Genomic DNA, 25,971 nt, shown 5'->3' on the forward strand with positions numbered 1-25,971 from the left:
GAACTGCACTGGCAAGATGGCTTGTCAGCCTGAGTGAACATTTTTCTGAAATACTGCAGCTGCATAAAAAAATTGTGTGCAGAAAAGTGAAGCAGATGGCTTTTGAAAGTAGCAGCTGGTATATAAAATACGAGGCCTGTGATAGATTTCTTCTTAAGTCATGTGTGCTAGCGTAGGGCTATTCTCTAATTTCTCTATCTTCACAAACATGGGCTTTCCTCTGTTTCTGGTATTTGTTTTAAATTACACCAGCTGGAATTTGTTAGCCATCTATATAGCTAGGAAAGTGCCCATTATTTCCTACTAAATTTTGAGAAATCTAGAAGTTGCACTGTCAGTAATTTGCCCATTCAAGTAAAAGAACAAATGTTTTCGAAGTCAGACATCAGAAATGAAACTGGGCTTTTGTTCACGTGCCTGTCTTCCTTGTGGAAAAAGCTTGTTAGTTCATGGTTCAGTGTTCACCTCCTGTCTTTTGTTATGATTCAAGAGTATTTTTGAACTTTTAGTGTTTAAAAGACTAGAGAAATGAGAGATTTTTCTTCTGGCTAACCAATGAAGAACAGTGATGAAAGCAATATTCAGAAAATATTGGTGAGAAGTAAACAAGCAAAGTGATTTTTTGCTGAATATCAGGACATTAATATGTCAGGAAATATGTGATGGCATAGGATTATCTTGGACTTCTAAAGTCTTGTTTGCTTTAAATACTAGTGCCCTTTCTAAACATGTATTTATTGAGCAGGGGTAGTGTATGTTGGGGGGGGCAGAGTGACAGTTTTGTTTCACTTTTTGTTTTATCAGAACATGTAAAAGACTACTTTTTTGTACCTCTGAGAGGTGCATTTATGCTTGGCATTCATGTTTTACACCCCAGCAAGTTAACTACTAATTTGAAGCATAAGTCACACTTTAATTATTGTTTGCCAGCCTGTGAATGAGCAAATGCAAGTACAGTTACATCTTCTAACACGGACATTATACTAGCGCTCACTAGAAGCCTGAAATAGTTCGCATTTCCATTATACCATGTTTAATGGAACTTAAACTAATCCTTCCCCTCCCAAGCATACACCTGCTTGACTGTAAATGTGATTTAAACTTGTTAGAAAACGTACCCCCCCCCAAAAAAAAAAAAAAAAAAAAAATTCCTAGGGAAAAGGTGCTTGAAATCAGTACCACAGTTTGCATCAAGAAATTATTTTTATCTCTGTCTTCTTTAAACTGTTTTTCCAATATGTTTTTCTCTGCAAGTTCAGATAAGCACATTCTGCTAGAGTGGAAGCAAGTGTGTTGCAAGCAACATAAACCAAAGTTAATTCACTTTAGGCATAATATTTTGTGGGTTTGATTGTAACCAAATAAAAAGTATATAGGCTTTTGGTAGTATAACATTTAATTCCTAATCCTAGTGTTTGCCTAATCTGTTTGCCTTGTTAATCTTTATGCATTTTTATTGCTAAAATGTCGTGACCATGAAGTATTTGACGTGACTATGGGCTTCACTTAGTCTTATCATTGCCAGAGCATCTGGTCTTTAGTATGTGGTGTAGCTGAAGTAATGCCACTCAGTTAGCAGGAGTACTTCAAAGGCTTCATTGGACTGGGGGAAATCGATACAGGTTGCTGCTTTGCTGTTTCTTGTTTAGCTAGTTGGTTTTTGGGGGTGGCTTTTTCAAAACCAGGCTTGTGTGACAGGTTTCTATAAGTTGCTGTTCTCTTTAAAACTATGTAAAATTAATGTATATTAAATAACATACTACAATATTTTCTGGTTTAGCCTTTGGAAAGATCCCATTCTGAACAACTGAAATGGGGAGCAGAACAACAGCAGTGGTACTTGAACTTCTTCAAGAATATATAGAACTTGATGATGTGCTCTTCAGCCTTCTTCTAGGTGTTGCATACAGTTAAATGAACTTGCAAGCTGTAAGTAAAGGTTCGCACATACCCCCAAGGAGGGCAGTTCTGCAGGTGTAACAGGAGTATGCAGATAACAGTATCTCCAAAACCCACAGATGAAGATTCATCCTCCCTCTTAATGTACTTACTCTGAAGTTGTAGTAAACAGAAAAAAATGGTAGAATTCTTCAGATTTGTCAGGGTTTCATTTTTGTGCCTTTGTATATAGCCTTTATGCTCTTAAAGACAGGGCCTTTTTTTCTCTTAAACATAGGAAAAATACTCTCATTTATCTCATTTAAGTACATTAACAACAATAATAATGAAAGTAATAATTGAGAAAACACAAAAGACTTCTAGGAAAACTATTCAATTGCCCCATGGCAGTGCACTTAATTACCATTAAATTATCTCTTGCGTCTCTCCCATTTAATATTTCTTCAGTCTTTTTCCTTAGGAGGTTATGCAGCTTGTGCTGAACCTCTTGAAAAATTCTTATCTAATATTTGCACGAGCATTAGTTCATGCATTGATCTAATGCCATCTCAAAGCAAGCAGTCAAGAAAAATTAAAGGTGATAAGAGAAGTTCTCATTAGTATTCTGGGACTAGAAATTGAATCTGCCTCCCACTCCCTCAGACTTACTGAAATTTAAAGAAGAATGTGTGCGGACAAGTTTCTGAAAAAAGCAAGATAAAATTAATTCCTTCTATCAATTTATTACCTTTGCGATCCATAGTAAGACACTGCTCAATCTAATTAGACCACAAGATTATGGCCATAGGCTTCCTGAAGCCTATAATCTCTTTGTATACCTTCCAAAAATTAAACACAAAAATAAAAAAGGTGTGTATAACCTATATGCAGTGTTTTATGGTAATGAGGTGCAGCTATTTATTTTGATGAGAGGGTGTCATGACTGATTCTGTGAACACTGCTGGTTAGTCATTTCTGGACATTGGAGGGGGGATATTTTTTCTGTTTTCATCTCATTTCTTGGATGGATAAAGGCATTTTTATCCCACTTCTCTGGCTGAACCATATAATGTAGTTATTATGAAAGACTTGAAACTCCACCTTACTGTACCAAGGAACTTCAGAAGCAACACCCACATATGCACATACCCCACACAATAAATCAGCAGGGGAGAGTAGAGTCTTTGTTGGCTGAAATCTGATGTCGAAGGAATGTATGTAATTTACTCCACCTTTATGAAATAGCATGTTTGTCCATCTCTTCTGGATTGGGGTCTGCAAAAAAATCCCCTTTTATTTCTGCTTGTCACACTAACAAAATGATGCATTCCAGTATATCACTGTCTACTTGCAGCATTATGGTGAAAATGTCTCACTTTTGTCTTGCAAAGAAGCTGAGAATTTTCACAATGCTTATTTTTTTCTTCCAAATTTTTTGGATGGGTTGCTTTTTAAGAATTTTCTTAGTCAAGTTCTGGTGCCTGTACTTACAGAGTCAAACTGGGAAAACATGACTGGAATTTGTGAAAGCTCACAAGCCAGAGGGCAAGAGGAAAGAAACCCTGAACTTTTAAATGTTTGGGTAATGTTGCTTATTTATTTATGGAACAGTAGTTACTTGAGGCTAGCAGCATTTTAAAACATGTTTGCATGAAACTGAAGATGTTCTTAAGCTGTTTAGTTTAACAAATGAAGTACTTCAGCGCTGGGATCTACAAGGCAATGAGTTGTGAAGATAAATGAATGCATATTTGATCAGGTTGTACTAGTAGCCTCAAATTAGCATAGTCTCTGCAAGGGCAAGTTTTATATGCCAGGACTGAAAAAATACTTCACTACAGCCAGTTCTTTTTGGTGTCTGAATACCTCAAGGAATAGGTGGATAACATCTCTGACATTTCCTGGTGATGCAAAATTGTTGCAGTGGCTCCAAAAATTGAATGCTCAGTTTCTTTTTAAAAAAAGTTTTATTAAAGATAAGTGAACTAGCCAATGGATATTTGATTTGTGTGGATGTAAGGCAGGCTAGTTAATGCATTTTGTAAACAGGTATGTCAGCTTTTTAGGCGAAGTCACTTGGCCTGTACATAAAGGTGAATTCTCAGAAAAAGGGTAGGAGAATGAAATAAAAGCTTTTCTTTAAAGTACAATTGAAGTTCATTAAACCTCAGTATGGGTAATATAAACAAGAAGTAAATTGAGTATAGTTTCTTTTAACTTGATACATTTCTTTATACAGGCATCCATATGAGAACTGAACTCATGTAGAGTTTGCATCTTCAGTTTGTTTCTTCAAATATCTACATGTAGACCTGTGGACGAGGAGTACAGTTCTGTTGTTTGCCACCTATGTGTACCGCAGAGGTCATTTATGGTAGTAACACTGGTGTTTGGAAACTACATTCCTGATTTAACTGCTCTGAGATGGGGTCTGACTGTTTTAATGCAGGACAGGTTTTGTGTCTGTACTGATGAACAGAAGTTCTAATTTAATTTTCTGTTTATTATGTTTTGCCATTTATGATGGCATCTAGGTGGCAGTTCTGATTTAAAGTTAAACAAAACCCTGGTTATAGGAGATTTTCTTTTAGGGAAATACTATGCCATTACTAACAGGTGCAGTTCTGCAGTAGAATGAAGAGTGATTGTAAATGGATGCTAGTTGAGAAAAGATATGACTCAAAATCTCAGCATTTTTTGTATTGTTTCCAGAAGCGTCCTTCCAGGGAAACTTCTTCCCATGTTGGCGCTTGACGATACTAAGCACTACAGGCTGGTCAGAAATGCCCAGCCTTCTGAATTGCCAAATTTCTTGAAAACGCCTTCAGGCATTATAGCAACTTTGAGTACAAGGAGGATCAAGCTTCTGCAGAGAGTCCAGTGAAGGGCCATGAAGGTGATAAAGGGCCTGGAGCGTGTCCTATGAGGAAAGGTTGCGAGCTGGGACTGTTCAGCCAGAAGAGAAGGCTTGGTATGGGGGGGTCTTATCAATGCCTATAAATACTTTAAGGGAGAGGGCAAAGAGGATGGAGCCAGGCTCTTTTCAGTGGTGCCCAGTGCCAGAACCAGAGGCAATGGGCACAAACTAAAACACAGGGAGTTCCCTCTGATCATTAGGAAACATTTTTGTTCTTTTTACTGTGAGGGTGACTAAGCACTGGCACATGTTGTCCTGGTAGGTTCTGGAGCCTCCATCTTTGGAGATACTCTAAAGCTGTCTCGTCATGGTCCTAGGCAAGTGGGTCTAGGTGGCCCTGCTTGACTAGATGGCCTCCACAGGTTCCTTCCCAGTGTGATTCTGGGTAATTCATATGGGAGACCTCTTCAGCCATTTCATAACATTAGGCAGTGTGTTACACCTGATGCTGAAGAACAGGACCTTAAGTTCCCCCTACAGAAACTATTTCTGCAATGCCTTCTTCGCCCAGTCTTTCAGATGAATGGAATGTGTCTTCTGTATCTTATAAATAAATAGATAACATGATAATTTCATTTAATTTAGGTTGGAAAAGACCTTTAAGATAAATTGAGTCCAACTGTAAACCTAACACTGCCAGGTCCACCACTAAACCATGTCCCTAAGCACTACATCTACCTGTCTTTTCAATACCTCCAGGGATGGTGACTCAACTACTTCCCTGGGCAGCCTGTTGGAATGCCTGACAATTATTTTGTTGAAGAAATTTTTCCTAATAGACAGTCTAAACCTCCCCTGGTGCAACTTGAGGCCATTTCTTCTTGTTCACAAATTGTCACTTGTTACCTGGGGGAAGAGACTGACAACCACCTCACTACAACCTCCGTTCAGGTAATTGCAGAGAGCAGTAAGGTCTCTCTCCCCTGAGCCTTCTTTTCTCCAGGCTGCAGGACTCCAGGTTCCTCATCCGCACAAGACTTGTGCTCTGGACCTTTCACCAGCTCCGTTGCCCTTCTCTGGACGCACTTCAGCGCTTCAATGTCTTTCTTGTAGTGAGGGGCCCAAAACTGAACCCAGGATTCAAGGTGCAGCCTCACCAGTGCCATGTACAGGGGGACAATCACTGCCCTGGTCCTGCTGGCCATGCTATTTCTGATGCAAGCCTGGATGCCATTGGCGTTCTTGGCCACCTGGGCACACTGCCAACTCATACTAAGCTAGCTGTTGACCAACAGCCCCAGGTCCTTTTCTGCCAGGCAGCTTTCCAGGTGCTCTTCCCTAGGCCTGTAGCATTTCATGGGGTTGTTGTTTTCCAAGTGTAGGACCCAGCACTGAGCCTTGTTTGAACCTCATACGGTTGGCCTCGGCCTATAGATCCATATCCATGCTATGTACTGTAGATACACACGATATGTGTGGCCATATGACTGACAGTTCTGTCTAATTTATATATGGTTGTCGGTACATGATTTCATAAATTAGAAGATATTTCGTCTGTTAGAGCAATGACTGTTTACTTGGTGAACACATAGGTCTATGTACTACGGGACCTTTGTGGTTCCAAATGAAGATACAGAATCAAAACACCTTGATTTCCTGGAAAACGTTCCCACTTTATATTACTTACAGCCATTGTAATTACCAGATATATAGAGTCTGTGGCTTTAGGGGGGCTCCCCCCACCTCCAATCTTTAATTGGATAAATCTTTCTAAGTGTTATCAGAAAAACCCAAGTAGAATGCTGTTTCACATGAGAAGTTTGTTGTGGTTTTTTTTTTTTTTTAATTGTAAGCATAATGAAGAAAATGACATTAATTCTACATATTTTTTGTAGTACTAACATGGGAGTAGAGAATTAATATTTCCCTGTGTGTATACAAATAACAAACTGCATGATGCTGAAGGACAATTATGTCGTCTTCTGTCGCTTTCATTATTTGGAAGAGTTGAATTGAGAAAAAAGCTTGTTTTGTCATGTTGAGTACCTCTGAGAGTTAAAATGAAGGCTTTCTCCTGATGTTGCAGCTATTGTAAGAATTCATATTCTCACTCTTGCACAGTTTTATCATATTTCTTCTTTCACATCTTTCAATAAGAAATCAACATTTTTCATGCATTTTGTAAGTGAGAAGGTCTTATGTATTTGTTGCTTTGTAGTCTAGGGCTGGATCCAGCTGTGGCATTGGTGGTGAGGGAATGCTGTGGTGATTGTGTGTTACTGGGAAGATGCTGACTGGAGAGGACCTTCAGCTGTTAAATGTGCTGCTGTACTTCTTTATCTTCTAAATTATTAATTCCATAATAGTAGCAGTGTGAAATAGTTTTTCTTACAACTTGTCATCCCTCAGAAAAATATTTTGTGAAGTGCATTGCTTTCATAATGTATAATCTCCTCTTTGATCTGCAAGTCAGTCGTGTAGATTTTTGTGATATTTCAGGACTTTTTGCAACTTTAGGGTCATAGGTTTTAGGATCTCAACAGCAAGTTTATGATTTCCTAAGATAGAGGATAACATGAGCCATTAAAGAAAAATTGCACTTCTGTAGAGATATGTTACTTGTAAAAAATGCTGTTGCACAGAAGATGTGATGTGCAGAGTTAAGTTCTTCAGCACTTGTTCGATTCTTGCTGTCTTTTTGTTGTTGTTGTTACTAACTGTATGAATTACTTACTCCAATGTGGTGAAAGTATTACTTAAAAAGTAGGCCTTCTGCCTACCTACATCATGTACATGTGATGTACAGGACATGTGATGAAGCTTTGAACCTTGGTAGTTATCGTAATGAGTACTTAGCATGCTCTGTGGTACAAGCTTTTGCACAAGCCACTTCAGCATTCTTCCAGACTGTGCCCAAGCAGAGCTGGTGGACAATGAATGCCAGCAGTGGTCCAAGTATGCTGTTTTGGCCCAGCCATCCTCTTCAGGCAAGGTGGCCTTTGGCCATAGCATTTGGCCTCCTCCAGGTTAGAGCCTACTCCTTGGTCCGTTTTATTTCCTACTGTAGGTTGTAACCATCAAGTTTCACTCTTGGTGCTGCTTCTTGCTGGTTCAATCATTTGAAGTCAGTACGCAGTATGCTTTTCAAATACTATTCTTTTTGTTTGCTGCTGGTGTTATTTTCACAGTAACGCATGAACATTTGTCTGTTTTATATGCATGATTAGATGCATCTACAAAATTAAAACTTGTTGACCAAGGTGGTTCAAGAATACAGCATACATTCACATAACTTGAATGCAGGTGCAACCATCTGCTCAGCCTCCTGTGAAGGTTTTGATTATATCTACTAAAACATAGGTAATTTTGTTGTAGATAAAGAATTTTTTTATCGAGTTCATTGCAATCAGGAGGATTCTTTTCCAAAAGTGCAGTTTATTTGTGGAGAATATGAGCATCACTTCTTTTTTCTCTTCATAACACTATGTGTCGTAATTACAAAAAATTACACTTGGGACTCTTACTCTAAAGTTGTTCGGGCAGTATTTTAGTCTGTATTGGCACTGAATTGATCTTTCTGTGATGCATACCTACTTCTTTTGCTGTAGGTGAAAAACGACTATATGTTAGAAATAGCAGATCAAGTGGACCAAGAAATTGCTTTGAAACTAGGTTGCCTTGAAATCCGGTAAGCTGAAAATTTCATTTATTATTCAACATGTTTCTGATAGAATATATACATTAATTTTGAAACTGCTTATAATTCATCGATTTCTGAACAGTATAGTTGAATAAAAAATCATAAGATTTTTTTTGCTACAAAGTAGTTTGAAGAAAAACTGAACAGATTGTATTTTAACCAATTTCTAGTGATTTTAAAATTAACATTAATTTTAAATTTTTAATTAATTACATCTTGATACTGCCTTTTGGGTGAATTCTTCATCTGAATAATTCAAAGGCCTGTAGACTACAGTGAAGTATACTTGAAAAAAAATGCATCTGTGGTGTTATTTAGCAAGTAGTCTTATCATTGTGCATATATAAATCCTACAGCTAAAGAATATAATTAAAGATAAACGCTGCTACCTTTCCTTTCTGCTTCTACTCAATTTTTAATGTTCTATTTTCAAATTATTAAATCATAAGGATTCTTTTGGGTGGTTTTGGTGTTCTTGTCAACTGTATAGACAGCTGGAAAATAAAAATAAATTTATCAGATTAAGAGTTCCCAGCACAGCTTTTGAAATGCATGTTTTGGTTTTTTCTAATTTATGGAGAGTTTCCAGCCTGAAACATTTGCTTTTAGTTAAGCTGTTGTCTCGCACAGGGAGATTAGGGAAGAAGTAAAATTGATAAGAAAGTAATGGCAAATGTAAACTTGTTAACACAGAAGAAAAGTGTCCTTTGAACAGTACTTTCCAAAATAAAACAAAATTTAGAATTATGAAATTTCCTAGGTGTCTATCATAGGAGAGCCTGATGTCTTTGCTGTGAGTTTTGCTGGTAGCCCCAAGGAAAACAAAAATTCTTTGTGTAACTGCAAACTCCTTATGCACTGACAAAATTGTTGGTGCCTTATTTCAAAATATGTAATGAGTATAATAATCCGTGATTATTTTGTCAGCCAAGTCCTGCTTTTCGTGGTTCTCATGCTGTGGCTCTTCAGAGCATTTTAATGTATTTCTAATAGATGACTACTAAGACTGTCCTACTCATAAGTATTACTGGTCGACTTTCTCAGTGAAGACAATGATCCCAGCTCTCTGATAACAACAGCCACTCATTCTTGATTTTTTTTTTTAATACACACACGCACACACACACACACACACACACACACGCCCACACCCCCACACACACACCCCCACCCACCCACCCCCACACACACATACACATATATATATATATATATAAAAAACATGCCTGGATTGAAACTGTTAGTTTTCATCATTCCCTGCTTCCTCTGGTTCTTCCTGATACAGGCACAGATGCAAGTGGTGTTAAAAAGGAAGGAAATACTGCTGGAGGTAGAAAGATGCTGCTGAAGGGCAGGTTAGATCACTTCTTTTGGTAGCAGTGTAGTTAAGCTGGTTTAAAGTGGTTCTGGAAGTGCAGTGCTCCTGTCATTCTCTGTAATGTTCCTTACATGGGAATTATTTTTTTAAATAAAAATCAGATCTGTTGAGGTAGGAGGATAATATACCAATATTTATATTTGAATGCATTCTGCCAATGTTTTCTAATGATAAGTCTAAAAGATTTGACTACATTGATGTTGTAGATTTAGGCTGGATCATCCAATAATTGTTGCTTTTAAATATTTTTCGACTTCAGGAGATCCTACGGAGAGATGAGAGGCAATGCATTAGAAAAGAAGTCCAACTATGAAGTGTTAGAGTAAGTATTGTGTCCTAGCTTGAGGTTTGAACTGTTTCTTCATTGGGGAACATTAGATTCAGTTTAATAACATTAAGTTTGTTGAGATCTTCAGTGCTTTAATATAAGAAATGGATGATGAAACCTACCTAGGTGTAGAAGTAGGAAGAATACCTTTAGCTGTGGTCCAGGGAATTCCAACAGAGTTGGAATTGTTTAAACTTGATTAGGAGGTTTATTACAATTTCTTGCAATTTTGCTAATGGTTATGGGTTCATCAAGTCTAGTTCTAAGGTGATTTTGTTTCTAAATGTCTCTCTGTGCATAGTTGCATTTTTCATTGTGACTCATCTGTGGTAAAGTTTGAGTTACTTGAAAATCTTTGTGGTACAGTTTGGAGGTTTTTTTCTCTTTGCTCAGTATGTAGATTTCCTGAATTGTGACCTTGCAATTAGCGAGTTTGTTGTGTATCTGTGTCACAAATTTTAAGCAGCATCCTTAGACTGAAAGTGTTTTGGTTACTTAATCATGTAGAGTAGGTGGCTTCGATCCAAAGCCCTTTGGAAGCGTCAGGGATTTAAAACTGGTTTTATTTGTGTTAATTAACAAGTTTCATACATACCTACACCAATGAGCTACTCTTCACTACTAATTATCTTTGTGAAAAGATGATGTACAGTTTAACATAAAATTGGGATAAAAGGTTGGTGTAGCTGTGAAGTCAGTGTTTTTGTTGTTTTTTTTTTTTTTTTTAATAAAATGTGCTAACTTCTAGAGGTGTGAAATTAAGAGAATGGAAGAAAAGATTTTTCACCACAGTGCACAAGTTCACAAGGATTTTTGGGGAAACTATGATTTCAATAGGTCAAAATAACTTTAATAATTTCCTGATTGTTTATATAGTACCTGCTATTTATATAGTGTTCCTCTATATATGTGGAATTTTTAAAGCTGTGCTTTTGGTTGAATTAGGGTGTTCGTGTTTGTTTTGAAGGACTTCAGTTTTCTGTTTGTAGTCACTAGCAGAAATATCCTGGTTGAGGATACACATAACAAAATGAGGAAGGACTAATAAGGATGAACATGAGTAGATAGACATGGCTAAGAAGATGATATAAAAAAGATTTGAAAGTGCTGTGAGTTACAGTGGTTGCAGTTTACATATGTTCCAACAACTTGAGAAAGGTATTTTTAAGTCAGTTATTTGGCAACTCATAAGCTAAAACGTTAGTGATTAGGTGAACAACTTTGGAAATAATGAAACAAAGGAAACAAGGGTCATAACAGATGACAGGAAGTATTAAGAATTCTAACAGGTGGGAGTTCCTGGAGGACTCAATATGGGGCTGCTTCCAGTTTAACAGTGACTTGTTTCTTTCAGTGCATTTGTTTTCCAAGCAGTACCTGTTTTGATAGGAAATAACTAACTGCTGCTGTGAAAGACAAAGCAAAACTCCGCTATGCAAGAACTAACAGTTTAATGCCATGCAAATTTGAAATGTAGAATTCTCTTCAAGATTATTTGTAATTTTTTTTTTCCTTTGGGAAGCAAAATGTATTTTGCATGGGATTTAGCTGGGAGAGATGAAGGATAAAAGCACCTTAAAGTGGCTATAGATAATTGTAAGCTAGTAAGAATCTACAGAAAGTACCAGTGATCCCCAAAATGTACTCATTCAGTCCTACCACCTTAATAGCCTATAAAGGTTTATCTACACAAGTAATATTTATTTCTCAAGTGAGGCATTTTGTTTGGTGGGTTTTTTTGCTAGTTTTAGTACATCATGAGGCACTTAACCAGCTGAGTGCAATTTTTAAACGGCACTTTTTTGCATTTGGTGTGATTGCTTCTTGCCTGTCTTTGTCAGATGTCTATTTGATGTATATTTGTCTTTGATCAGATTTTCATACAAGACCAAATCTGGATGGGAAATGGTAGATAGAATCAATCTGTTAAGTAGCCTTTAATAGTTGTGCCTTCATGTAATGAAAGAATTTTTTCATAATAAATGTGAAGCCTGTTAGCATAGAACAGGGATAATTACAAGTACAAAAATGGGAGCTATATGAAGGAACAGCTGCAGCCACAGTTTTGTAAAAAGCATGTTAGTCTATTATGTTAATCTAACATTACTTTTTTGTTGTAACTTCAATTGAGATGAAAAATAGAAATAAAGATATATGTTGCCTAAAGCTGCTTATCATTGTATGACAAGCAGTATCATCCATCTGTAGTTGGTGTTTTATTAATCCTATTGAAGTTTATACACAAAAAATAAATTTACATTTAAGCCCACAAGTAGGATGGAGTAGATGAGGTTAAGTAGAAAGCTGTAGTAGAATTGTATGAAGGGGGATCTTGCTGCTAATTATCTCTTACCGGCAATCAGAAAACAGATGTCAGAGTTCTTAATCTGGAGGACTGAGTCGGGTGTGTATCCTGAGTTGGCCAATTTACCCCCACGCAGTACAGCTGAGGAGGAAAGGGAAGGAGTTTGTAGGGTTGTGTGTTTAAAACTGTTTGTATGTTCCAATTCCCGATGCTTATTATCTTGTGTATCGATAACCACAGTTTGTTATTGACCATGGCATTACATCTGCATGCTTCTTATGTTAAAATCTCCTCCAGTAAATATGCCATCTCAGTTAAACACAGGTTATGCTTTATTAACACATTTTATTAATAGTTGTGTTTTGCTGTATTCTGCATAGAATTTGTTCTGAATTTGTTATGTACAGATTTGCAATAAAGGCTACTTACAAATCTTTTTAATAACGAATTGAATCAGGTTGTCACAGCCATGTGCTGCAGTACTGTTAACATGAGTAATACTGGAGTGTTGTAGGGTGCTTCATTTTTGAGAACACCATTTCTCTCTCAAATACTTAATGTTACACTAATATATTCCTTGTCAAAATGTCATTGCATGTTATTTAGATGGTAATAGTGTGTTAGATTTATTTAACTGTGTGGGATGATAAACTGCACATAATTTGCATTTGAGAAGAAATGCATCAAAGGAATTAACATTTATGAAAATTGTATAATCTTTCAGCTTACTGTCATTGCACAGATGCTAGTGTTTGCTGCTGCACATGAATGCGCTGTTCCTCTTATTTGAGGACGTGTTTAGTATGTTTTTTGAAATTGTAAACTATTTGTCTTTGGAGAGCTTTAAAAATACCCTGTTTCAGTATTTCAAGTAAGCTTTTTGTATTGACTTTAACATTGGCTTTCTTGCGCCGTTAGGTAGCAGTAAATATATTCTGTATATCTCAGGCTCACTAACAGCTTGGCTTTGCTTTGCTAAATGTGGGAATTCCAGATGTATTTCTGTTTATGTTCAAAACATGTGGTCATGGAAAGCTTTCTTTCATACTTATTTCAGAAGCAGATAAGACTGTGTGTTTGAAAGAGATTGTAACCTCTTAAAGGAAAGCAGTAACACCTTTGAGAGGCAAGGATACAAGTCCTTTTCCTATCTACGTTTTTCTTTTAGATTTTCATTTTTCTCATGCAGATTTTCAGCTAATACTACAAAAGTAGTTCATGGTCATGCAGCATTTGTTTTACCTGGTTGTACAATGATCTTCTGCACTAGCGTATCTCTGGCAACTTCTCAGGCATCTTCCTTGAAGCTAATGTTCAGTTGTAGTGATGCATACAGGTCAGACATAAGCTAGGTGCACACATTTGAGCTACAAAAATATTTAATCCATATGGCTGTGTGTTTCAAACCAGGGCTGCAACCCTAATAATAAGTTTGAACATGAGCTTGATGTAATTCAGTGTGCAGAATCCAGGCTCATGGATGGAATTAGGATCTTGATTTACAAACGCAAGAAGTGAGATTACTTGCAAGAAAAAGCTAGGAATTTTAACATTAGATGCTCAATATGAGGAAAAAGTGACAGCAGAAATATAAAAAAACACATTAATTATAGTGGTGCAAATGGTAAAACAGTAGTGGAAGTGAACATGCTTACTTAGGTGATCTCATGAGAAGTCCTTTCCTTTGTGTTGTATCTCCTACTCCATTCTAATAGATGTTTATTAGAATTTGCCATTTTCATGTTGTTCCCTTCTCACCTGATCACATGCTGTAAGAATATTTTCTCAATATTCTTTGCATTATTAAAACATGTACAAAAACCAGGTTTTATTCTCAAAACTTCTCTGTGCCCAAGCCAACGTTTCAAATAATACACTTTCCACGCCAGGTACCTGTTGTAAATGCAATATCCTTTTGAATTTGGACTAGAAGATACTGCTATCTCACATTTGCTGTGGAGCAACTGTGATTAGCATTTTAACAGGACTGTGTTTGTTGAGCTGAGCTTGTCAAAGACCTTACTATGAAAATCATTTATTATATAGCATGTGCTAGCTGAAAAAGAAAACAAACAAAAAAACAGACCCAAAGCACCACCCTGGAAAAGAACAATATAATGTTGCACAATCTTTTTTATATTAATGCTCTGTGTGTTTTTGTTTCAGGAAAGATGTTGGTTTAAGACGTTTTTTTCCGAAGAGTTTACTAGATTCGGTGAAGGTAATTATAGTTCCAGTCCATTGTATACAACTTTAGGAAAAATAAGTGTCAGAAATCTGAAAATTGTGTTAGCATTTTACCTGTATAGCTGTAAAGGAATTACTGTGCAGTTATGTTGTCTTGGTGAAAAAATATCAAAGCTGTTGATCAGATTGGTAGGATATAAATCCCATACTACAGGTGTGCAACTGGCAGAACTAAGATAGTAATGATTCAACGTGGCTTTGCTGAGCTACTGTGAGAGAATTACACCTCTGCTTCTCAAACCTTATGGACAAAAGTTCAAAACAAGTCCTCAGATCCTCTAGTATCAACTGACTTTTTTTTTTTTTTGTTCGTTTTCTCCTCTAAATGAGATATCGGAAGAAAGAGGAAGGAGACATGTAAGAAAACAGCATATTTTCAGTGGCAACTTGATAAACCATATTCTGCCTCCCTTCATCAAGACTCTGTCCCACTCATTCAAGGGAGATTTCAAGTAATTTCTACATTTGTTAATCCTAGTTAAGACTGTAAATGGTAGTTGAATCTCACTTCCATTGAAGTCCATATGGTCCCAGAGTAAAAAATAAATTTTTTTCTCAAAAGAGGGATTAAGAATAGTCACCAAGTATTTTTATAGCTATATCCATCTTGATATAAATGTCTTGGTAAAATACCTCTTACCGTTCATATGTGAAAGTATAAATCATAAATCAGTATTTTAGAGCTGGGTTTGGTAAGCAGTGATGGTTTTGTATAAATAATAGAGTTTAACTTCAGATTTAGAAAGCTTCTACATTGTGATTTAAATAGATAAACAGAAAAGGTCTGTCATCAAGGGGGTTTGTTTCAAAAGACTTTTGAAAATCAAAAGCTAATGAAGTCAAGTGGATTTGAGTAATCCCTCTGCATGTTAATTTAAGCAATTATCTGAAACTGTATTTTCTACTAACAGGAGAAACTGTGGTGAAATGCTCGAGACAAAAAAGAATGAATAACTGTCTCAAAAATTGTATTATGGAGTCAGAAAACTGACCAACAAAGAAAACTGGTCTTTAGAAATCATGAAATTGAGAGAACAGCAGAAAGAAGTACTAAGAATTGCCAGAAGGTGAAGCTGAATAGGACCTTGTAAAGACATAAAAAAAGTATTGGACTTACAAAGAGGAAAAACAAGGGGAGGAAGAAGAGATCTGCTTTTTAATGAAAATTAAATCCCTATTAAAAATAATCTAGGATTGATTCAGTGATTAAATGACTCTTTGACATTGTGAAAACCAATGATTTTGTACTGGCAGGCAAAGGAAGGCTCCTGATGGCCATGTAAAATAATACATATTATTTTACATGGATATATAAATATCCATATATTAAAGATATTGTAAATACATTTACAATAAAGAAAATTATTTCTCTCTGTTAGTGAGGTAAAGCTTGGACTGTATTACAGTGGTAATCGATGTTGTTGATGTTACACATTTAGGAGATGCCAGCTATACAGAGGGTGTCACTCTATGTATGGGAAGACCAGAAGGCTGGAAAAATGAAAATCACAATATTTAGCAGTTGAAAGTATGAAGTGATATACAGGGATTTAAAAACAGAACGTTCAGCTTTATTTGAGGAGCTCATTAAATACATTTTAAAAGTCAGGAGTTTAAAGACATTGTGTATTAGCTGATCACAGAGTGTCTGTATGACATAATGTTGTAAAAGAAAGCGAGTGCTGTCTTAGGAGATATCTAGGGAGGTTTCTCCAGGAGGAAACACTAAAGACATTGAAAAATGCATTCTCTCTCATATGTTCTGTTTATCCATGTTCAAGAAAGAGTAAGTCTGAATAATTCCAAATACATAGGAAAAGTCGCTGAGTCAGCAGGCCTTCCATTTTCATTGCTTCACTAAGAGAAGAATAAGAAACCTTCCTGTGTTTAGCTTAGTAAATGGTGCCTCAGTGATGCCATAACCACTAAGCCATGTTCTAACTAGCTGTATTAAGTATGCCAAACACCATGGGGGGAAAAAATATCTACTTAAACTAAACCAGCAGCTGGAGGGCAGGGGGTGGTGCAGGGAAATGGACGCAAGCCAGATTATCTTTAGTTTGTGAATTAGGAGTCTTCACTTCCACTCTAGAGCATGCCTTGGGCAAAAGCAGAAAAATAAAATGTTCTTAGGAAATATTTAAGAGCAAATTTTCACTGCATTTCCCTTGAAGTTGTCATTTGCAGATACTTCTCATAAATGGTGCTCTTCTGTTACGGAAGAGGTGTGTTTCTCTAACTGACTTTCTATGTTTACACCTTACTAATGATCTCAAAGTGAAGAGTAAGTCATCTTGGTGGACTTAAAGAGCCAAATAACATATACCATTACACATGGAAGTCAAGATGATGCTGAAACAGGCCAGGGGAACAAACCATGGGCAGAATAAAGTACCTTTTAACAACTGAGTGGTTGAAATACTTGGGACGACTGGAGCTAGCGGAGTTTTTTTCTTTTTGTAGTGTCTTGCTCCTGGTTTTTCCCAGGTGTTTAGTTAAAGCTAAAGTCTTCAATTCCCTTAACATCTGTTTTCTCTCTAAAAAGGATGGTAAAAGACAGGTCCAGTATAGTGTATCTTGAGTCCTAACAAAGTCTTAGGCAGCTCTCGGTGCAGTTGGGAGGTCTCCTGACTGCCAGATGCTTTCTTTATCCTACCCAAGCATCCACAGCCTGTTTAAGAGTAGTGATCCACCTGATAGTTGGTAAAAGGTTCTCCTAAAGTGACACAGTAATTTAAAATTACAATAAAATGGCAGGTGTCTGTGTAAACTTTATAACCTAAAGTTTATGTGCTGAGCTAAAGTTTTTTTTCCAACCTGTATGTGTTGGAAAACTGATTTTGTATGTGAATATACAACACCCTTCAATCACTGCTATTAGAGTGACTCTTTTCTAAACAGTCCTTTTAAAAAGCTCTGGCAATTTGGAGTTCTGAATGTTCTTCAAAGGCTTACTAAAAATGAATGCCTAGTCTGACTGGAAGTGCTAAAGACAAAAGGAAGTTTCTATTTGCGTAGTGCCCGGAGCAGTTAACAGGCGATGCGAAAGAATGAGGAGTTTTGATGCTGTTACAGTAGGACACTCAGATATTGTTTGGTAGAGGAGCAATGGTAATTCCTGTCAACCTTGACATACTGCAAAAATAATCACTATTTTACCTTCTGTAGTTGTTAATTGGAAGATATATTAGAAATAGGTATTACTTAGGTTTTTTAAACACATTCAGTTACTTTAGACATGGGTCAAGCTTGGTAAAAGGAAAAATAATAGATGTGTCTGTGGTTTTCATGTTTTGGCACTACATGATGTAAAGAGTAGGTTGCCTGGCCCTACATTACTCACAGAGCACCCATGTACTCGTAGATCTTTTCCAACCTAAATGGCTCTGTGATTCTTAGGATTAGGGCAGATGAAGAGAAGACACTGCACTTTTGTCTAGATGAATTCTAGTGTTCAGAAAGAGATGTTTTTATTCAGGATTCTTGATTGCTTGTTCAGTTTTGGGGCGTGGTAAAGAAATTGCTTCTCAGATTCAGTTTTTATACAGGCAGATACTTCGCTTTTGACAAGTTGTAGATTAGGAGTTTTGTTTGTGGTGGTTTTTTTTTATTATTTTATTTTATTAAATGCAGTTGTTTGAAAGCCTGCATGTATCCTTTATATGCTTGCTTTTTCAGGGTACATTATTAGGTGTCTTGCTCTGTCCCACTGTCCCAGATGCTGGGAGGATTTTTGATGCTCTTTCTATGTGGTTATTTCTACCCTGAAAACAATTAATTAAATGATATGTGATATAGTTAAACAGTTTGTTCAGTTACTTTTTACATTAATTTTGAATTTATTATTTAAATTTTATTTTTTTATATGGAAGTTATTTTGCATATTTTCAGACTTGAAGAATCCACTGTTGTGCACAGAGATTCAGATACTGCTACAGCTGAGTTGTTATTACCAGATAAGAAAATGATGATTTAATTTTGAAGTTTTAAAACCTACTATGAAGGTTTAAAACCTCGTATGAACCTATGGTGCTGTGGTTTTGTACTGGTACATAGTTAAAAAGTTGGGAGAAATGAGTAGTCCAGAATAGTTCCTGCAAAGGTTAACATGTCTTTTATTATAATTTATTCAAAAAATTATTAGTTAGATATTCTCTCTATAATATATAGCAGTAGGAATTTTGTTCCCAGGCAGAAGTTAGAAGACACAACTGTTACTTATATTTTGAAGCTTCTTTTTTTTTCTTGAGAATTCTCTGCATCTCATTGATAAAGAAATGGTTAGTGATACTGACTGAAACTCTTCAAATGCACTGTCACTGATTAAATTAATATCATTGATCTTTAAACACTTTATACACAGGCCAAAACACTACGAAAATTAATCCAACAAACATTTCGACAATTTGCCAACCTTAATAGAGAAGAAAGTATTCTGAAATTCTTTGAGATCCTCTCTCCAGTGTACAGATTTGACAAGGAATGCTTCAAGTGTGCTCTCGGTGTAAGTAGGGGGATGTGACAGTCACTAGAATACATGCTGTAGTTATGAGTTGTGTTGGATTTGTTTAATTCTGCAACTAATTGCTTGCTTAGTTCCTGTTTTGATGTAAAGACATTGATTTAATTATCAACAAAATATATTTATTGATTTTATTTAGAACTTTTTCAGTTGACTGTTTAAAAGGTACCATTCATTAGGTAGGGTAAGAATTGTACATTTAAAATTATTTTTATTGGTGATTTGTTGTGAAAGTCAAGCAATTTTTAACCTGGTTTTGTAAGGGGGTGAGACTTCTTGGCTTCTTCTGTTTGTAAATTTTCCTCTAATGCCTTTTAATCTACTAATTTCAAGCAAATTTTGAGAAAAGGCCGTAAGCCTGCAAGCTTTGTGAAAATAGACAAGTAGAAATTAGAACATGCACATCAATGTCCATGAGAATAGAAGAGGAAATACGGGAAATACAGTGTTCTCATGTAGACGTAAGATAAAACACATGGAAATGCATTTTTGAGTAGCAGGGATCCGCAGGAAACCAGTCATGAGGAGTTTTGCTACTTATAAAATTACTTGATTTTAATACATTTTAAATTGTTTTAAGAGTTTAAAAGCTTCTAGAGTTTAATTACTAAAAACTGCAATTATAACATTGGAGGATAGTGTTTCCATAGCAAGGTCTTGTCTTACTATTGAAATTTTGCCCTGTCTTTCTCCTTTGATTCTGAAGTCAAGCTGGATTATTTCAGTGGAACTGGCAATTGGCCCAGAAGAAGGAATCAGTTACCTTACAGACAAGGGTGCAAATGTAAGTCTACTTCTGTTTTGTTTTGGTGTTTTTTTGTGGTTTTTTTTTCTCAATTACTGTCTTAACAACCATGACCTATTGTGAACTGAACTTCAAAAAAAGGGGAATGACAAGTCTTATCTTTGAGTTAAACACAGAAGGGCTGGGAGATCCAGTATATACAGCTGTTGCTCAGATCTTAACTCATGATTTGGAACTGGAGAAAATGCGGTTGGGTGAAGCTGAGAGACCCTGTCAGCCATAGCACTGAGCTTGTTGGCTTTTGTACCCAATGAAGTGCTCACTTGCAGAATTTGAAGTGTTAGTTATGACTTCTTAACAATGAAACATGCAAATTATTCTATTCTTTCTTAGGAATGTGAAAATCCAGAGCTTGCTTAATCAGTTAGTATTTAGCTTTTTTGCAGCCATTGCTGGCATATTTGCTTTACTTCAGACCCTTAATAGCCTTTTCATTACCTGATGTGCATTGCATTACAGTATTTTCTGTATGTCTCCCTGATGCAAGGAAGTTATTCAGACAGGTTCTTATAGCAAAATATGTGGGACCTTCACAATCACGGCTTAAGTTAAGCCCATGTCCAACTTCTATTGAAATAAATTCAAAGGTAATGAAAAGGTTTGGAGATTAAGAATACATAGCTATCTAGGAACATACCTTTTACAGCAGTCTGGAGGAACGTTGTGTGTACTGTGAGTGCAGGTTCCCTGTGATTAACCTGTTAAGTTTTCTGTCTTAACTTCCAAGAGGTTGTTTCTACTATGTAGATCAGCGTATGCCTGGAGTTACTCAACAGCGACCTCTGTAGGCAGACGTGGTGCTTGGTTTCATTTTGCGAATACTGTGGCTATTTGTGTCTGTTAGCCAGAGCCTAACAGAACCGTAGAAAGAAACAGAGGAACAGATTTCGGCAAGTGTGGTTTGGAGATCAAAGTCTACACCTGCTTTTGCAACATCAGGAATAAAGGCAAAGTATTTTGCTGGAATTTTGAAATTTTCCCCACTTTTTCCATTGCCTTTCTGCAGCCAACTCATCTAGCAGACTTTAATCAAGTGCAAACTATTCAGTATTCAAACAGTGAAGACAAGGACAGAAAAGGCATGTTGCAGCTCAAGATAGCAGGTGCACCTGAGGTATGATACTGACAGTTGTGATTAACTTACCAACTTTGGTTTTCCTGGGAAGGGGTGGAGGTCAGTATGCTCTGAATGAAAGATATCCTGTATATTGTACTTGTGTTCTGATCTGTAACTTCATTCTGGATTTTTCTACTGTCAGCATAATTATGATATACTAAATGTATACTTCACTTCTGTACATGCATGTTTAAACTGAGGACTGCCTATCTTTGTATGTGTGTAAAGACTTCAGTTACTGTTAAACTCTCTTGCTCCTCCTGCAGTTACAGCCAGCGTGTTTTATGTTAACATTTTACATTCTAGGCATTCTGCAGTTCTTAGATTTTTCTTGTTCTTTAAGGGGAAAGGGAAGTCAAGTGTGACTAGTCATCATACTAGTCAGGTATTTTTGTTTTTAAAATAGATTTAGAACACATTGCATGTTTTAGGTTTTGCATCTGGTGCTTGTAGATTTTGACATTTGTAAAAGAAGGTTAATTTAAAAATGCTAGCCCTGAAGTGCGACTTAATAGTTAGTAGCGCATACGTATATGATGCTCGGTCCTAAAGAGGAAACTGAGTAATTTCACTTTTCTGAAAAGGGGAAATAGGAAAAAGGGGAAATTTGTTCCCTCATATTACAGGGAGGCAGACTGGAAATGAGATCAAATCTTTTTCTTGGTCCAGTGCACTGGAAAGCAGTCACTGTGGTAGAGGAGGATTGAGGGCAAGTTGGCAAATCTGCACAGAGGGTGATGAATGTTGGCAATATATTAAAATTAATAGCTTGTCCGTATGTGTCTCATCTTTTTTTCCACTGTCCATGGTTTTATTTTTATCTTTTTTGAAGATGGGGGGGGTGTTACCTTTTAGGGAAAGAAATAAATTGCTGCAAAAGGGTAGAAAAAGATAGCACCTGTAAGAACTTTAAGGAACAAGCAGCTTCTTCAGAATTATAATTATTGCCATAAAAGTCATAGCAGTTGTAATGAACAGTGGTTGGTTGGCTGAACGTTTAGCTAGCAGCCACTTACTAAACCCAGATTAGTATTAAATTTGGGTGGAAAGTTTTGCCAGCTGTGCTTTCTGAACCTCATGTTTTGAATTTGCTACATAAAAGGTAAAGCAAGAATCTGGTAGTTCTTTGCTCATCCATGTTCTGCTGTTTACTGTTTGCAAATGTGTGTAAAGTTCTGATGCAATGACACAGCTGTTCTGCTCAGTGTTTGCATCTACAATAATACCTCTTTGTTGGTGCCTTGTTTTTTCCTTCTTTAGCCTCTGACAGTGACAGCACCATCCTTAACCATTGCAGAGAATATGGCTGACTTGATAGACGGATATTGCCGACTGGTGAATGGAGCTACGCAATCTTTTATTATCAGGCCACAGAAAGGTAAGGACACGTTTCATTCTGGTAGCTGCTATACTCCTGTCTATTGAGAGGTTATTTTGCACATGAATAGAAGACACAAGGTAGCAGCAAACCCCTCATTTTGAAGCTTTTGTCTTTCAGGGGAGGAGCCATGAGGTATTTTTGTTATGAGGCATGCCAGCAGTAAATGTCACTCCATCAAAAATGATTTAATGGCTGATAATTTAGACTGATTTTCAGTAATCAGTGCTTTACACTATTCTAAACTTAACTAGCAGAAGTAAATTGTAATTAAAGGCGCTCCTAACAAGGACGTGTTATCTTGAAATGTGATTCCTTAATATATAAGTGGAAATTCAGAGAGGTTGGTTAGAATGCATTTGGATAAGGTTCTGACTAGTGATAATTTTTTTTAAATTTCTGCATTCCTCCTAGATACTCAGAACATCTCAGTTAAAAAAATAGAAAGTTTGAGAGAAGTCTCCTGAGCTTTTCTCATAAAATAGAACTAAAGCAGAGATGCGTTTTGTAGTGTTGTTGGTTTTGTAGCAACCCACAAACTGGGAGCAGTGAGACAAGGGTGCAGGTACACCTCGCTTTAAAGAGAGAATTTGAATTAAATTTCATTAGATTGTTTTCTCATTTCAGCCAGCTTTAATTATTGAAAACATCCAAGCAAAGCTACTTAAAGATGGAAATTTCTGTCCTCCTGTACTAATCTTTATCTGTGAAAACCCATCCAAATTTTTGGTTTCTAAAAAAATAAACTATTTCCATCTTCCCTGTTTATAATACAAGGAAGTACACAAACTATCCCAGCAGCTCACCAATCTGAAGCTGAGTCCCTTTTTAACCATGTTTTTGCTTTTTTGTTTGGTTTTCCCTGGTTTGTAACTGTTCAAATGAATATTAGTAACATAGTTCAGGTCTCTCCCAGGTCCATATATAGCATCCTGCCTGCGCACAGCACAAAATCCCCAACAAACTGAAACTTGGTCATTGAGTAGTGAAGAAGTGTGATTATAGTGTGTTAGATACTTTGACAGCAATTAGTAATTGTTCAGATTATTCTTAAACTTGCATGTTTGTTAATTCTGACCCTTAGCGTGTGTGAGTGACCTCTAGCTCCAACACAAACAGCTTTGTTAGAGTTTGCGTTAGTCATGCAACCTTACCTCCATACAAAGGAGAATCTTCCCAGCACACAAACTCATCTCTTCTAGCCATCTTGGTGCGCAGCTCAGTGATGATGAACCATTGACACCAAAATTCATCACCAAAAGGATAAGCGTCAGTGATAATGGTAGTTTGTTGTTCTAAAAATGAAACAGGCATCACAACCCAATTTTTTCATTTCACTAGGCTAGTCAATACCTGTAAGCAATTGTCTTTTGTGCCTCCTTTCTGAAAAATGGGTGACGTTTGTTACAATCCTTAGTACTCTGTTCCAAAACTTCCCTTCTGATACCCAGTGGGTTGGCTGTTTTTCAGCCTGAAGTTACAGTAGCCAAAGTTGAGGTTTTAAAACTTCTCCTGATCTTAACACATTTCCTCTCCCCACTTCTCAACCATACTATGGGTAGCTCTGAGACTGTCCTCCACTTTTTCTGTAGAATACGTCCCAATTCTTGCCACTTTGGCACTGGTGGTATTTCAGCAGTTTGGTCCATCCAGTCGACATTGCCAGTGCTATTATCAGCTTGATCCTCTGCCACTAGAATGGCTTTTCGTTTCTTACCTGTACACAAAGGCTCTTCACAAAATACCACTGCCTGATGGTTTCAAATTCTGTCATTCACAACAGCAACTGCAGGCAGTCATGGCCTTCATCGAGTCTTACCTCTGTTCATCCAGTGTGCAAGCTTCCAGTGCTGTGTATTGTGGCGCTGATTGTGCTCCAGTCACATGCACTTCCATTTCTCAGCCAAACCCTGCTCTGCTGTTCTTGCCCAGGCAAGAGAGCAGCTCCCAGTCAAAATCTCTACAGGATTTACTGTGTCCTCTCCAATGCTTACTTGCTTCACGATGCATACAAGCAGCTGCCATCTAAGATTTGCAGGGCATGTGGGGTCCTGACTATAGGTGGTGACAATATAAATTGACTCACTGCATTTGCACTTTTTCTTTCTAATTTTTGTCTTCCTCTGATCTGACTTGCTTATCATTCAGCTGTTACATCTTCTAGACTCACTAAGCTCGGTGAAGGACATGATCTCAGATTTTTCTGTTGCAGAACTGTGTTGCACTGTGGTTTGCTGGTAGGCATGAGTGCAAAATAAATCAGTGCATCTAATGGACTGTGTTTGTGTGATACTCTTATTGGTGTATTTTAACATAAAGCAAATGAGCAGTGATTGAGTTAAAGGAGCATTATATAGCACTTGGGAACACTCCTCTTTATGCAAACATGAAGAGAATCCCTCCAGTTAAAATAAATTGTGGGGTTCTTTTGTCTGAGGGTTATGTTGGTGGGTTTTTTTTAAGTTCATAGCAAAACTCAAGATAATAATTAAACATTTCATAGGAGCTGTCCCTGCCATGATCTGCATTCCCAGAGCCCTTCCACAGTGAGCTCTGATTGTATAAGGCACATCAGAAACAAATCATGTAACAACTCTTGATCCAACAGATGTGTTTTCTCCCCTCTTTGAACTTTCTCATCCCCTCTGTTGTAAATTTACATGTTTATTGCAAGTCTCCTCATAAATTATCTTCTTGATTACTAAAAGAATCTGTGTTTTTGTGATATTATCAGTCTTGATATCTGTTAATAACCCAGTTTCTCTTCATTTGGTGAGAGCACTTAGTAACATTTAAGATCTGGAAAGCATTTGGCGTATTTCCATTCAGTTTGTTTAATTTTTCATAAACATTTTAGTATTTCTATTATTCCTTTAGACTGATGTGGAAACTTTAAACTTAATATTTGTGTTTCCATTATCACACTTAACTTTTACAAGCAAAGAGCCCAAATGAAGCCACTGATAAAAACTTAAACTGATACTAAGTGGCCGTGTACTGGTTGGGCTATGCACAAAGTAGCATTCCTGTGATCTTAAGTCTAGTGGCTGAGTTTTGTATCTATTAATCACTTTAAACAAGCTTTACAGGTAATGCAAAATCGTCAATTGTCAACACTCTTATAAAAGGCCAAAAAGACTCTGGGGAATAAAAACACCTGAGCAACTGAAATGGTTATCTGATTGTCATTCCTTCATAGCAGAACTCACCTTTACATTGGAACATTCCCTTTGAATCTAAAAAGATTACAGCTAAATGAAAACTGAGAATTTTGAGTTTCAAAATACCAAAATTAAATAATCCATTAAGTTCTCTAAATAAGTTTTTTCTGTTTTCACACAAATTAACCGCAAGCACCGTTTTCACTTTAATGGAATGACAGTGTTTAATAAATCTCATGATACTGTTACCAATTTGACTAGTTTGACATCTCACTGATTTTGCTTTTACAATAAT

The 25,971-nt window shown here is 36.7% G+C and overlaps 1 protein-coding gene across 11 annotated transcripts in view; it reads left to right on the plus strand.

The window, feature by feature from the left end:
- Window positions 1-25,971, plus strand: part of PTK2 (protein tyrosine kinase 2) — a 223,946-nt gene that overhangs the window by 122,223 nt on the left and 75,752 nt on the right. For all 11 annotated transcript variants that reach the window (XR_008746230.1, XM_055798242.1, XM_055798244.1 and 8 more), the window contains 7 exons: window positions 8,344-8,423; window positions 10,073-10,135; window positions 14,613-14,667; window positions 19,057-19,197; window positions 19,922-19,999; window positions 21,027-21,134; window positions 22,398-22,515. Coding sequence is in view for 10 of the 11 variants with exons in the window: in XM_055798242.1 (XP_055654217.1) it covers window positions 8,344-8,423; window positions 10,073-10,135; window positions 14,613-14,667; window positions 19,057-19,197; window positions 19,922-19,999; window positions 21,027-21,134; window positions 22,398-22,515 (643 nt within the window). In the remaining variant the exon portion in view is untranslated. The remainder of the gene's footprint in view (window positions 1-8,343; window positions 8,424-10,072; window positions 10,136-14,612; window positions 14,668-19,056; window positions 19,198-19,921; window positions 20,000-21,026; window positions 21,135-22,397; window positions 22,516-25,971) is intronic.

This window comes from Falco peregrinus, chromosome 3, assembly GCF_023634155.1.
Source record: "Falco peregrinus isolate bFalPer1 chromosome 3, bFalPer1.pri, whole genome shotgun sequence".
Classification (NCBI taxonomy): domain Eukaryota; kingdom Metazoa; phylum Chordata; class Aves; order Falconiformes; family Falconidae; genus Falco; species Falco peregrinus.